Raw genomic sequence first — 15,940 nt, forward strand, 5'->3', positions numbered from 1 at the left:
AAATAAGTGATTTTAAATGAAAATATAGATCAGCTTAAAAACACAAAACCCTTTTTGGGAAAGCACAATACTTTTTGTGATATTAGCTATTAAGTTCAACAAGAATAAAAGTCCAGTGTCACAAGAAAAAGTAATTTTTAGTTACCTTTGAAGTAAACTTTGCCCTTTCAAAATCTGTATTAGTTTTAAAGCTTGCTCTTTTCCAACTCCAGGGACTCCCTTTCAGAAAGTGGGAAAAGAAATTCAAATGTTACTCACTAGGGAATGGATAAATAAAGTACAGCAGGACCATTCAATGGAAGATTGCGCAACTGAGAGAACGAAGTAACTCTGTGTAATTATGAGAAAAGATGTGCAAGATACACTGCTGTATGTAAAATGAAAATTGCAGAATAGTGTATGGTATGATCTAGATTTGTAAGTTAAATAACAATTATATTGTTAATCTGTGCAAACAAAAAAGTCAGAGGGTTGTATACCAAACTACTGATGGTATTTATTTTAGGGGAGAGGGGAAAAGATTTTTAGAGGGGTTTCAGTTTCTACGTTCATTATTTTGATAATATTTTAATTTGACCTAAATTTATGTTATATTTTTAATCAAGAAAAAGCATGTTTATTTAGTTATATGACCATTTAATATGTAAAGACCCAGATGTCAAATGAGAAGAAAGGAGTTTCAAGTTAACTATTGAAATTAATAACTTAAGAAAATTAAAACAATTGTTAAGTTTCCAACACACAAAAATATACAAATAAATGTGTGTTCACATGACAATTTCTGGTTTAAATTGAGTCTTCCAGTTCCTATAAAAGTTTATGAATATGTCCTTTACAAGCAAGGCTGCTATTCAGTCAATATGCACCAGGACAGACACACCAGTGTTAAAATGCTTCCAAACTGGTTAGCAAATAGCCACTGCCCAAGCATCCTGAGTGTCTGTTGGCAAAGGGGTCTCCCCTCTAACCTGAGTCCCCTTCCCAAGCCACCTATACCCAGGATCCAGAGCACGTGGCACACAGAGGGCATCCAGAAGCCTGTTCCATCTCTATAGCCTATGTCTTTGGCATACCAATTGTTAGATATTTTGTATATCACCCTTCTTGTAGTAGCATTGAGCTACATCTTAAATTTTTTTTTGTTTGTTTGTTTTGGTGAGGAAGATCAGCCCTGAGCTAACATCCATGCTAATCCTCCTCTTTTTGCTGAGGAAGACCAGCTCTGAGCTAACATCTATTGCCAATCCTCCTCCTTTTTTCTCCCCAAAGCCCCAGTAGATAGTTGTATGTCATAGTTGCACATCTTTCTAGTTGCTGTATGTGGGACGTGGCCTCAGCACGGCTGGAGAAGCGGTGAGTCGGTGTGCGCCCGGGATCGGAACCCGGGCCACCAGTAGCGGAGCGCGCGCACTTAACCGCTAAGCCACGGGGCTGGCCCCATCTTAAATTTTTTGAAGGCAAACCATGTTAGTACATAGTCTTAAAAATCTTTAAGTAGAACAATATAAATAGATAGCAGTTTTGGTTACAGAGGATACAAAAGTTCAACATAGCTAAGGGTAATGCATAATGCAACACCACTGTAGCTAAAGTCGGTTTCTGTGAGTTCAAGTTTGCAAATTTTTTCTTACATTCAACATTAGGCTATTTCTAGATTTTAATTATGATATAATTACATATGGGATATAGGAATCTTCTATTTCAGAATGAGAATTACAATACAGTAATAGCGTAGTCTCCCCTTATCCACAGGAGATACATCCCAAGACCTCCAGTGGATGCTTGAAACCATGGATAGTACTGAACTCTATATATACTATGTTTTTTGTCTCATTCATATATACCTATGATAAAGTTTAATTTATAAATTAGGCACAGTAAGAGATTAACAACAATAACTAATAATAAAATAGAACAATTACAATATACTGTAATAAAAGTTACCATAGATCTTAGCAACCTCAGCATATGATTTTCTTTTCTTTCCTTATTAAGTTAAGAACTTCCACCTTTTCACTTAAAGCAAGCACTTGATGGCTTCTCTTGGGCATATCTGAATTGCCAGCATCACTACTCTTGCACCTTGGGGCCATTATCAGGTAAAATAAGAGTTACTTGAACCCAAGCACTGCGATACTGCTACAGTCGATCTAATATGCAAGACAGCTACTAAGTGACTAATGGGGCAGGTAGCGTACACAGCATGGATACGCTGGACAAAAGAAGGATGATTCATGTCCTGGGTGGGATGGAGCAGGACGGCTGAGCTTTTATCATACTATTCAGAATGAGACACAATTTAAAAATTATGAATTGTTTATTTCTGGAATTTTCCTTTTAATATTTTTGAACTGTAGTTGACCAGGGGTAACTGAAACCAAGGAGAGTGAAACCACAGATAAGGGGGGACTACTGTCAAATAATTATTTTTTCTGTTATTTAAAAGTTTCTTTTCTCCTGCTTCCTTTTCTTACTAGTTAAAAAAAAATTGTTGATTTCTCTATTTGGTCACTGATACATAAATTAGAAACTAGGGTTAATAATTTTACTATTCTGCTATTTCTTCCTTTCTCAAGCTCCAGTGAAAAACATTGTATGTCACTCTTTTTTAGACCTCTCTTGAGGATAGAGTATGTAGTATGACGAAGAATTTATTAAGGACACAAAGATGATCAGTAGGGGCATAAAGATGGGACTACACAGTAAGAACTACAATACAAGTCATTTTACAGTTTTAAATATCATATTTAAGAATCAGGTTATCCTCATAATTCTTAATTCATCACTCACCTATTATACCTATTTTTTACAGAGTACTATATTGCGCATCTTAAGATATAAAAAAGATGTTTTTATGAACAAAATTCAATACAATGCTAAGAGGCATGGAAGGATGAATGGCTTACTCCAATAATCATGTTGCCTAGCAACAGTAATAATAACATTCAGCATGTGCACAACTAGAAAGATACAATGGAGATTAAAAACCAAAAAAACAGACAAAACAGTGACAGAAACTAACATTGGCATGACACAAGAAAAGAGTAATTCCTGTATTTCTTTAAAAGGGTAGTCAAACTTGAATGTGAATCCCTTAATCTAGAGAAATGGTTTACTGAGATTCAAACTGTGGTACCAGTTATTCTTCTATTCTCGCTTATAACATTCAGTGTCACAATGAGTCAGCTTTTTAACGCCACTTGAAATGCTGATTATTTTAGTAATTGGATAGTTTATTATGCCTAAAATTATAATCTAAATTAGATTCTTAATCATATAACCATTTTATATTCATGTTTATGCAGCATGTAAGGTATCAAAAAAGATAGACTATGAATAGTAAATAAATACGACAATTTCAGTGTACCTTTGGAAGATAATCACAGCCAAGTAGTATTGCTAGTCCAACCAGAGCATCTCTATCTAAACCTAGTTTACTCTTGATAGATGACATTGTATAACAGTCAACATGTGGGTCCTAGAAGAAAGTACAGATTTAGTTTAATCTTCAAAGAGTAAACATTTACATGTTAAACAACATTACAAAAAATAATTTGTTAAGGTTGTCTCTAAATGTTTAATTATTCCTAAAAGTTAAAAAGGAAAATTATCCTGATCAGCTGAATCTTCACAGAATATAACACTTCAATATCTAGAAATAAAGTTATAGTTTCAAAAATGGCTTAAAAAATAAACTGTAGTAGTCAATTTTTCCCTCTTTACTGTTTTTTGGTGGCTACAAAGGTAGATTTTCATCTTACAAAATTAAACACTGTAAGATGTTTCTTATAGAAAGTAAACATTCCCTGTAATCGCATCATCTAAAGTTAACTATTAATAACGGCGAGGTGCATATTCTTCCAAAAAATATTTTCTTTGACACATATATACAAATACTTATGATTAACTATATTTTTAAGGAAAAATAGCATTATATCAAAGTTATTATTTTGCAACATTTTTTGCCCATTAATATATCTGAATATCTTTAATGTCAATAATACATACCTTTCTAATGTCTGCTTACTATTATATTATATGGACTCTGAGGCAGTGTTTCGCTATGGGGACATTATTAGCATTTTTGGAGAGATAACAGAATTGTCTTGCAAAAGATTTAACTTTCCTGGCTCTAATCCACCAGATGTCTATTGTCTCCCTTGCCCAACCTTGAAGAGTTACAACCAAAATGTCCCCTGGTAGTACCCACAGAGCTGAGAACCATGGCTGTATTTAACCATTCCCTATCAATGGGAATTTGAGTTGTTTGCCAAACTTTTGTAATTACTAACAATGCTGCAATTAACATCCTTGTATATCTCTCCTTGCACGTTTGGAGGTGTTTTGGAGGGTAAAATTATTAAAAGTAGAAATTTTGGGTGAAAGCAATACATTTCCTACGCAATTTTTAATATATTATTGAAACTGATTTAGAATTAAATCATGTGAAACAAGTCAAGCCTTAGGAGAGAAATCCACATTTCAAAGAGAATGAACTATGTGGCAATGATATTTTTAATAACAGTAAATGTTTTATTCAGCAATTGCTATAGGCTAGGCATTATAGTAAACATTTTACATGTATTATTTCATTTAATCATTTAATAATCCCTTTAAAAAAGGTAGTTTGTAAAACAAGTGCTGAAAAAGAGAAAGAAAACGTACCTTGGTATTCATAGTGAAATTCCTGTAAACAGTCTGGGCCCCATAAAGGAAAGCATCCCCATCATTGGTGAGGCAGCCGTGGACATGGCCATTGGCATTGAGGTAAGCACACATGGCCTCAGCTTCCCCAGCAGCCTGGACCCAGGGAATCCCTAAGCATTCCAGCATATCAAGGCACTAAAAAGAGCAAGTAGGTGCAAGAAATCTAAGAACATTTTTATTGCTATTTGTTTAGTGTTTAACTTACGTCTATATAAAAAATATTAATAGTAGCTATTTAGGTGTTTTATAAATTATGATATTTAAGAAACAATTGGAAATTTGAACACTGAATACTTCATGGCATTAAGGAATGATTGCTAAATTTTTAGGTGTGATAAAAATTGTATTGTGGTTATGTTTTTATTTATTTTTTAAGACTCCTTATCTTTTAGAGAAACGTTCTGAAATATAGAGAGTGAAACAATATTATGTCTGGGATTTGCTTCAGAATAATGTGGGAGTACGGGAGTGGGTGGGAGGACAGATGAAACAAGATTGGCCAAGAGATGGGGCCGGCCCCATGGTGTAGGGGGTAAGTGTGCGTGCTCCGCTGCTGGCAGCCCAGTGTTCGGATCCCCGGCACGCGCCGACTACACCGCTTGTCAGGCCATGCTGTGGAGGCGTCCCACATAAAGTGGAGGAAGATGGGCACGGATGTTAGCTCAGGACCAGTTTTCCTCAGCAAAAAGAGGAGTGGCATGGATGTTGGCTCAGGGCTGATCTTCCTCACTCACACACACACACACACACACACACTCTAAATAAAATAAATATTAAAAAAAAAAAAAAAAAAAGATCGGCCAAGAGTTGATAATTGCTTAAGGTTGGTGATGGGTTACTTTTGCATTGATTTAAAATTTTCTGTAATGAAAAGTTAAAAATTTTAATGTCAATTAAAAAGTAATCCATATTCAATTTAAAAAATTACTTTCAAAAAGGAATGAATATTCAATTTTCATTGTTTGGTCAATGTTATTATCTCAAGATTCTGGAAATATCTTTAAATAATTAATAATTAATTACATTAAGATTTACATCTGTAAAACTATAAAAATTCTTCTCACACGATGGTCAACCCGATGAGCTCTTCCAAAGAAGATGCCATCATACAATTTTGGCTTGGGGCCTTGAAGTCCTCTTCTTTTTGTCATATCACCTCCCCTGTACAATGAAATTCTCATATTGTGGGAAACCATGTAGCCGTCAGTCGTTGGCGTGCACCTAGTCAATGTCTGTGCAGGATGTTTATATCAATTTGCTGATGTATAAATAATCTGCTGTGAGTTTTCTTTGGATTATGAATTGACCCCAGCTGAGTAGCTTACAGTTTAGCCTTACAGCCTAGTGCATTCCTTCTTGTCATATATCACACTCTCATTCTATCACTGGGGAATAGTGGGTATGGTGAGGAAAAAAGCTATTTACTTGTAGATTCTGGAGACTGATAGAGTAAATATCACTCTTTTGCTTTAACTGATTAATTGCTGATTAATGTTATACTATGTAATAAAAACCTCTGCCAGATGTTGCCCAAGGTGGACAAGGTTCAGAAAGACAAAGTACTATGTCAAAAAAAGGGTACTTTTCAGGACTCTGGCTGAGTGATTTTAGGGAGATAGTTTTGTTACAGGTATTGCTTTATTGTAACACCATAGTTGCTTCAAACATACGCCTAGATAAGAAGTATCCTTTCATAACAAACAAAAAGAGTTAGAAAGCTATTTCAGATTCTTGTGCCACATCATTCCAACTCTTTTTCAAAAACTCACACCCAATTTGTGATGAGGCTGGTTGTAATTTTCCCTATCCTAAGTCTCTGTCATGTGGGGTGGAGGTGGTGTTGGAGGAGGACTAATTTGTGTTTTTCATGCTTATACTTAAAAGATGGCAGTGGATTAGGAGGAAGCAGGGCCTAGTAACTGAGGGTACAGAAAAATGAAAACGAATAACAGGTGGGCAAGACTGAACCGACGCAAAATGCCTAAGAACGTCACAATTACTGCAATAAAGAAATAGGAATGGAGCAATTTTCTCAAGAAGAGATGGATATCTTTTTACTTTACACTGGGTATTTAGTGCCCTAAGTATGTGGACCATGGATATTTCCAGGAACCGATTATACAGGAAATAATTAGAATCCAGTACAGATATTTTCTTCAGCTACTAACAGTCATTCAGTTGGAAGAGTCACTAACCGAAAATTATTTTTTTAAACATCACATAAAAATAGAAAATAGACAAAATTTCAAGATAAAAATGATTATTGATTTATGGAATGCCTTTGAAAAGAAATGAAATTTTTTTGTGTGTGAGAAAGGTTAGCCCTGAGCTAACACCTTGCCAATCTTCCTCTTTTTGCTGAGGAAGATTGGCCCCGGGCTAACATCTGTGCCCATCTTCCTCTACTTTATATGTGGGATGCCTGCCACAGCATGGCTTGATAAGCAGTGCATAGGTCTCTGCCGGAGATCCAAATCTGCAAACTCCAGGTTGCAGGAGCGGAGCATGCGAACTTATCCACTATGCCACCGGGCCAGCCCCAAAAGAAATGAAATTTTTAACCAAAATTAAAAATAAAAACAGGGATATGAATTCAAAGAAAATATGATAAAAGATTTATACCTTTAATATATGAAGCACTTGGACAAAAGAAAAAAATTAAAACTTTAAGAAATAATAGGGAAAAACCATGGTGGCCATTACCCACAGGACTAAAACTAACCTCACCATTAAAAGACCAAGCGATAGTAAACATGTACTTATATGTATTATATAAACAAAGAAATATCTTTGTTTTTGCATACTAAATATTACAAAAGATAAATCTCTTAATATCCAATATTCTTGTGGGTGCACTGAAATTGCTTATCTCATATCTGTACCAGTAGAAAGTAACTGGCAAGAGCTATAAAATCATTCCTAAACTTTGGTCTACTAATGCCACTTTGGGTAATTTAACCTCAAAATGCCGAATCACAAGAAAAAGCTACATACACAAAAAATGTTCATCAAAATTTCATGTATAATAGAGAAGAATTGAAAAGTAAACAATATATACAATCACGGGGAATGATTTCATAGCTTCATAAATGTTGTACGACCATTATAAATGATGATTTTGAATAGAATGTGGCAACAGGGAAATACGGGTATGATACGTTAAGTGCAAAGTCCAAGATAAAAGTTATTTGTGCATTATTATGGCAATATTTAAAAAATATATACATTTGAAAAGAGACAAAATAATAGTAGCTTCCTATTGCTTTAATTACATATTTTATTTCATTATAGATGATTTCTCCTCTTAACTTTTATGAAAATACATAACATTTTATAGGTAATATATAAATATATTAAAATATAACAATAAGTACTTTTTAAAATTACAAAGCTCTAAGGGAAGCCAAATCTGTATTTGATATATGAACTATCATTAATCCTGCATGAGTAAAGTGTGAATTAATGAGGTCTCTATTTTGGGAATTCTTTAAGTGCTAAAGATGTCATAAAAGGTAATATGATCAAATCCCTACTATGTAGTAGTTGCTTTAGATATATTTTCTCTAATTTTCACCACATCCCTGTAAAGTATTACTATCCTCATTTCAAAGTAGGAAATGAGGCAGATACAGGTTAAAAATCTTGCCCCACATCTCAGAGTTTCTAGATGCCACAGCCAGCACTTGAACTCGGGTCAGTTTCACTCCAAAACATAAACTGTCTTCTCTATCCACACTGGCCTTCTATGTACAGTAAGGTTAGTAAGTATTAAAGATATTAAACAACAAACTTTATCAGAGTAAAATATATTCTCTCTTTAATCAGAACTATTGAATCAGATCTGAATGCTCACCTCTCTTAAGACTGACTTAAAATGTGATCTCCCTGTTTTCTGAGACCATGTTTTTCCAGAAGGCCCATACCGCATCTGATTCCTCTTGCTTATGACATCAGCTTTCAGCTTTGGGGGTTCCCCTTCCATAACGAACACCAGTTTTACATCCATTAGCATTAAATATGAGATACGAAAAAATAAGTTCCTGAAATATAAAAATTAGTAATATATTAATCATCACCTATTGTTGGCAAAAGTCAACATAGCAGTAGGACATAATGGCAAGAACATTAGGCTAGTATCAAAAATGTTATATGCAATAACATGTTATTTATTAAGTTAAGCTTTTAAGTAGACTGAGAATCCACTGAATGTTTTTAAGCAAGGGAGACTTATGATTATTCTAATTGCTATGTGGAAAATCGTTTGGAGGAGGAGGCCAAGAGTGGAGAGAGGGAAACTAGTGAAGGTATCATTTCAGCAGGACAGATGAGAGATGATGTTGGCACGCATTGAGAGAGGGCCTCTGGACATCAAGAGAAATTTGTGAACATAAAGTATATTTTGGAAGTAGAACTGTCAAGACTTCCTCATAGATTGGACGTGGGGAGGGGTAAAACAGGGAGCGAATGGCTCCCAAATTTCTGGCTTTAAGTCACTGAAGCATCCTAGTGGATATGTTAGTAGGCAGCTAGGTATGTGAATCTAGAGCCCAAAGGGTAAGAGGTACAAATTTGTGAGTCATCAATAGAGATGGAAGATCTAGACATGTTAGTATATTTTAAAATCTCAAAATGTAAAACAATAACAACAAAAGAAATAAAGTGGAAACAAAACCAAGACATCAACTGCTTATGCAATCATACATTTATATTCTGAGAACTTTTACTATACCTGAGGTGGGGCTTCAAAACTGCTCCAATCATTTTTTTGACTGTCTGTGCTTCACATACCCAGAGACTCAGATCGACTGCAATGGTTTTCCCACCAAGACTGTGCAAGTGCATGTGCTGCTTAACAGGCTCCAGAATTGGCCACAAGTCATTCACTCCCATTCTGGTGATATCTGCTCTTATTTGAAACACACTTTCCAAAAAATTGTTAAAAGATACAAAAGCTCAGAACAGGAATTCAAACAATATATTATGTGCTAGTTTAGGATAATTCATAAATAGAGGATTCTCCTTATTTCTTTCATTAGTTAGCTTTTCGAAATGAATCAAGAACACCTGAAACATTAAAAATGGTGGTAATTGACTTACTGGCTACAAAAATAACTGATGCAACTAACGGATAAAGTTATTTGCAGATAGTAGCATGCTAAATTTGTCCTTAAAATCCACTCATGTCACCAAATATGGGTTTCTCTATAGTACTGAAAAATAGTTATTTTTAAAGTTAATGTAACCCAAATGTCAATGGTCCCCTTGTCCCTCCTCATTCTTTCCTCTTCTTTTCTATGTCCTCTTTAGCAGTGGCCGAGAATAAAACTTTTCACACGGTTGCATTAATATTGCATGACATTTGGAAAAGGAAAAAATTACCAAAAAAAATATGGTGGTAATTGGCTTTGTTCCAGCTAATAAGAAGAGCTAACAAATGCAGAGATGGATAGAAAATCCAGGGATGCTGTAAATCTTGTTTGTCTTCTTGAGAATTCACTCCTTGATTTACATACTAAAGAGAGAATAGGACTAGTCCTCTATCATAATCAGGAAAAACTAAAAAAACAAAAGCAAGGAAGCATGCAAATAAGCAAACTAAAGAAAAAAACAAGCCGTTAATGAAGGCACACTTTGATGGAGATAGAAGGTGGAGAGCAGGAGAAATATTTAAAAGAGCACTGGCTTTTTAAATTGCAAGGTCACACATGTGGGTTGTGGAAAAATAAAAGATCTTTTCAAAGAAAAATTTTAAAAAGCACGTATAGTCCTACTATCCAAAGAAAGCTAATGTTAAACTCTTTTCTATGTACTTGACATTTTAAAAAGAAAATTGGCTTAAACTCTGCTATTGTAACCTGCTTTGGTACTTTCTGTAGGCCAGTTTTTCCTTATTAAACATCTATATCTGTTTTTCTTTTCCTTTGCTATTGTTTGATAAAAATATTATGTAGTGTTTGCAACGAAGATTCAGTTTGACTATACAAATATAATTCAGATTATCATCATCTAAATAATGACCTTTCATTCATTGCAAAATTACAAGATAGGACACAAAAAATATTAAGTCAAAAGGCTATCACCATAATGCAAAACCATTGTAAATAAAAAGTACTGTATTGTCTGTTGCTTTAACAGAGTCTACACTAAAAGTGATTTTCTCAAATTGTACATAGCTACAAAGAAAATAAATGCTGGAAGTGTTGCTGTCATTTTCTTCATGCTTTTCTGAATCATAATTTTATACTGTGGCCAGTACCACTGTAAGTATCATTTTGTGCATTCATTTTTATGAAGAAATGCACAAATATTTGCTGATATGTCACTTTACAAAGAAAAATAGATTTAAATATAAAGAAGAAAGCACCATTAAACTTAATGGTGGCTCAGTGCTAATACTGTCTATTTCACATCAAGAAGTCTCACTGGTTGAATGGGGCATTGCGGCATAGATTCAGACTTCAGGTTGCATCTCTTTGTTAATGTGAAAAGCTGTAGTTAATTCTGGAAAAAGAGTAGGGATGCATATCTTTTCTAAGGCATTATTACGAAAGGAAACAAGACTTTTAAAGTATTAACCATCAGAACACTTAAAATTCAGAAATAGAAAGTTTGAGGGGGAAGTTCTTGTTGATAGTTTTGCTTTCCTTTTATTTGTGACTCATGCTGGATTCCGAAATGGGTTGCAATGGAAGGAAATTATGCAATTCCTCTCTGAAGGAAAATTATCATAACTGATCTTATTTCATTTAAATGTGACCCTGACTCTAGGTGTCAAAATTTGAATGCAAGTATCTTCTGATTTAGCAACATCTCTCTCAGGAATTTATTTTAAGATATGCTCTTAGGTCTGTGCAGATTTACCAACAAGGATATTCATCGTAGCATTGTTTATAATGGTAAGACACTGGGAAGAACCAAATGTCCATCAATAAAGGACATATCTTTAAGTAAATTATGCTATGTTCAAACAATGGAATAGATGATGCAGCAAATAAAAATGGGATAGATCTATGTGTATTGATAAAAAAAAGTCTGCAAGTTTTAAAATGAAAATAGGTACAAAATAGGTCATATATCACAGATGACTGAAGTTGAGGAATGAGAATTACTCTTCAAAGTATATTCCTTTGTGTTACTATTTTTTAAAGTAACCATATACATGTATTACTTTTCAAATTAAAAAAAAAGTTAAAAAAATGTGGTGTATCTATAAAGGGTTGGGAAAATCAACTAGAAATCTTTAGATGGTTTACTTTTTGCCTAAATATTAACTGACCAAATATGGACATAGTTCATGGGTCAAAAGCAATGTTCTGCAAAGTACCTGAATATCAAACATGACTTCAGTATGGCTTTTTAAGGGATGAGAGATTTATATTTTCTGGTTTCCTTCAGAATGCCTAGGAACGAGTCATGTGGTCTTAGGCAAGGTGCATCTTTTCTCTGGTTCTTCCAGCTCTAAAGTTCAATCCTTCCTATCATGTCTCTAATGCTTCATTACATATATTGACTACACAAATATAAAGGAATAGTAATGAATGAAGACTGTCAGATAGTGCAGTGTTGTTTATGATGGCAAACATAAACACACCTTAATGTATAGGACTGTGATAAACTGTATTCCTTCTGAGGGTTGTAGGGAAAAAAAATTAGAGAAACGTGATGAGGTAGACTCTTGATCTTACAAACTGTAGTCCTCTAAATATTTCAAGCACTCATTTTGTCATTTTGTAATAAATCATTTTGTATGGATGTTAATGGAATATATTATTCACTGTGGCACCCGTACCTGGAAAAAAATAAGCCCAGAACTGATTCTATTAATATATTAAAATTCCCACAGATTGGATCCCTTAAGCAAGATGAAGAGGGCTTTTAGCTGAGCCCATAAACAATATCTTTAATATAACATGATCGTTACACTTAAAACTTATTCATATTATTTTAGTTTCATCTGTCAGAAATAAGCCTGGTTTAAAGAATGAGCATCTGTGGTTATGTTACAGAACAACAAGCACTGGTAGCTGAACAGATACCAGCAATGTCTCCCTAGCCCATCTATTTTGGCTATTTCTTGACTATAATATCAGCAAAGACTACACAGCTGTAACAAGGGCTTCTTAATCACAATGGTATGAACAACATAGGCAAAAAGAAAAAAAGTCTGTACCAGAATCATCTGTTAGTTCCCAGGAAGTAAAATCTGAGTTACTATACCTGAGCTAGAGTGTTTTCTTCTCTACTTTTCCTTAGTCATGTGACATTTTCTAAAAAAAAGTCTCTTTCATTGCCAATCCTGGTTACCATATTTTAAATCTATCTCAAAGCCTTTTAAACCACTTTGGTACCTTAACCTACATATATCATAACCACATATCTACTGAAGTGGACTTGAAAAAGGTGAGTCTCTAGTGTGCTCCCCAAGCACACTCCTGCCAAGTAGTCATGCCCTGCTATGTTTCCTTCATAAGCATGAAAGAATTGCTGCTATCATGAAATATGCTTTGTTTCCACTTTTTTCTCTAAATGATAGGAATCAAGGGGATATTTTTCTAGGAGGTAGCCTTTCTCTATGACATGCCCCAGTGAATCTTTTTTTCTCTTAGTAACTCAGCATTAATGAATATCTATTAGACCTTCTTGAATCACTGCCAAGACTTTATATAGCCTTCACTACTTTTAACTGAAAAATAATGAATTAGAACTATGCCAAACAACAACATTGAAAGGATTAGAGGCAGGCGTGAAAATCGGAAAGTGAGCAGAAAGACTTACAAGAATACTTTTCGTCAGTCAGAAAGGCAGATTACACTGGAAAGGACATTATTGCTGAGTTCCCTTTGAAGACTCAATAATGAAGGAACTTTTCTTCACTTTCCCTCTCTAAATTATCCCACATCATTTAACAACTCCTCTGAGCTCTTGACTAGAACATCTAAGCCCCTACTTTATCTTCACACGGATGCATAATATGCATCTAACTCTTGATTCCACCACGTCTCCTCAAAACTGTTCTACCCCTAGTCTTTCCCAAATACCCAGCTGCTTGGGAAAAAACCTAGCAGTCATTCTTGACTCTTCTCTTTACATTGCTCTCCAACAGCAGCTTGATCAGCAAGTCCTCTGTCTCCAAAATATATCCTAAATCCCCATTTCTAAGGGTACTCCCCTAGTATTGCCTAGTATTGCCACAACCGAAATGGTCTCCCAACTGGCCGCCCTCCTTCCACTTTGTACTACTCTCCACCTCCACACAATCATTCTCCCCATAAAAGCCAGAGAGATCTTGTTTAAAAACCTAAAACATTAAAATCATTTCTCTGGTAATGGATAGTAAATTTCCTTAAAGGTGACAAAACCTCCATTTGTCACAAGTTAATTTGTTTCTTCATTTATGGTGCTATCTTATAACCAGTTATAAAATGCAAAAAATATTAATTTAAAATTACATAAGTATTCTAAATGTAATGTGTTATTTGAAAATATTATTTTAGGATTATCTTCAGTAGATCTACAACCTAAAGTTCTTTAAGTTTAAAAATGCATGTTCCTTTTGGAAATCACTCATAAAAGCAGAATATTAAAAGAATACCTTAATAGTTCTGAAATGGTACATTTTTGTGAACTGTGTATTTTATGAAAAATAACACCATAACATGTTTTAAGAATGCAGGTAATCCAAACTGTCTATTTCCACGATCTATTGTTTTCCATTTCTTGTCACTTTCTTTGCACCGCTCTGAAGTGACATTACATAGCAACGGTAAGAATGTAAAAGCACATTAAGTTCCAAAAAGGGACAGAATGCAACAGCTTTTAAGATATTCAAGTACAACTGCACTCAAAGATAGAACAGATGGTTCTAGCCAAAGGTCATGATCAACCTGATGAGGTTACTTGAAAATAGCTCAGCATCAAGTAAAATTTAAAAATACTATACATATCAAACTCATTCAAAACTATGTATTTTGTCTTGCTTTTTATTTCAATAGGGTGAAATTTGAAATTTTTTGTGGTGTGGGATTTCATGAGTCTCTACTCATATCTTTTATAATGTAATAATTTTATTGATGCCAATCTGATTATCCAATATTAGATATAAAAAAAGAGACTCCTAACATATTCACAATTCTTAAAAATCAGTGTGACACAAGAATACTTACCTGAATCAACAAAGTCAGAACAACCCATAGCAAATAACTTTATAACCTATTAGTGGCTTCAATTTATTTGTTTTAGTGAAAGAGCACTGAACTTGGGATAGAAAACCTAGGATTTTGGTCTTGGATGCACCACTGACTAGCTTTATGACCTTGGCAGACATTTAACCTATCTACAAAATGAGAAGTATGAAACCAGATGAATTACAAGATTCTGACGTCCTTTGAATCTCATCACCAATTTTGGTAGCTTGGTATTAAAAAAAATCATTCTATTTCAGATATTATTGCTTGGTAGAAAGAACATGAATTTCTAGTTTAAAGAAAGGGCTTAAGAATCTATTGCAGGTTACAACAAAAACAAATCCTTTGATGTAACCATATGGTGTCCATAAATCAATTTATGCTCCTAAAACTTCCTTAAAAGCTAATAAGCTTTTATTGGTTAATTATAAAACTGAATGAGGTGAGAAAAGCACAGAACCCTGCTAATTCCACTAATGAATCAAATTTAAAGAACATAAAAAGAGGTCAGTGGTTTGATTTATCCAAGAACACACATTTTATTAAACCAATGGTTTTTCCAGTTTTAAGCAAAAACATTAGAATTTTTTTTTTAACAGTGAAGTGGGAAACACTTTCAATTTCCCAATTCCCAGGTAGATGACTATATTTTCACATAAAGATTGGTAAATGGTGTAAAGTTTATTTCAGTACAGGATTGTATTGTATGGGATTTACCACATAATTTCACTAATAAATGCTGTTTTTATTATTTCTTTAGTTTTATTTTCATATGAATTTAGCTTAAACTTTGAAGCATAATATAACCCAGGCATAACTTACATATTTTCAATAAATATTTATTAAATACTTATTTACCAGGAACTCTTCTAGGTGCTGAAGATACAATAATGAAACACCAAGCCCTGCATTTAAGGATCTTGGTGAGATTAGAGATAAAAAGGGAATTATTACAATGTGACAAGTACATGCCCAGAGGTAAGGTGAATGAACTACCAGTATATAGAAAAAGAGGTACCTTACCTAGTCTAGGGCATCAAGGAAGGCTT

The 15,940-nt window shown here is 34.1% G+C and overlaps 1 protein-coding gene across 1 annotated transcript in view; it reads right to left on the bottom strand.

Annotated features, from left to right (window-relative positions):
* The window catches only part of GEN1 (GEN1 Holliday junction 5' flap endonuclease), a 32,287-nt gene that overhangs the window by 15,000 nt on the left and 1,347 nt on the right, over positions 1–15,940 (bottom strand). Inside the window, exons 2-6 of the mRNA XM_058551753.1 lie at positions 9,437–9,628; positions 8,561–8,747; positions 4,666–4,842; positions 3,368–3,478; positions 146–219 (exon numbers count right to left, since the gene is read on the bottom strand). Coding sequence (XP_058407736.1) covers positions 146–219; positions 3,368–3,478; positions 4,666–4,842; positions 8,561–8,747; positions 9,437–9,597 — 710 coding nt within the window. The 5' untranslated portion in view covers positions 9,598–9,628. The remainder of the gene's footprint in view (positions 1–145; positions 220–3,367; positions 3,479–4,665; positions 4,843–8,560; positions 8,748–9,436; positions 9,629–15,940) is intronic.

Source organism: Diceros bicornis, chromosome 12 (genome assembly GCF_020826845.1).
Source record: "Diceros bicornis minor isolate mBicDic1 chromosome 12, mDicBic1.mat.cur, whole genome shotgun sequence".
NCBI lineage: Eukaryota > Metazoa > Chordata > Mammalia > Perissodactyla > Rhinocerotidae > Diceros > Diceros bicornis.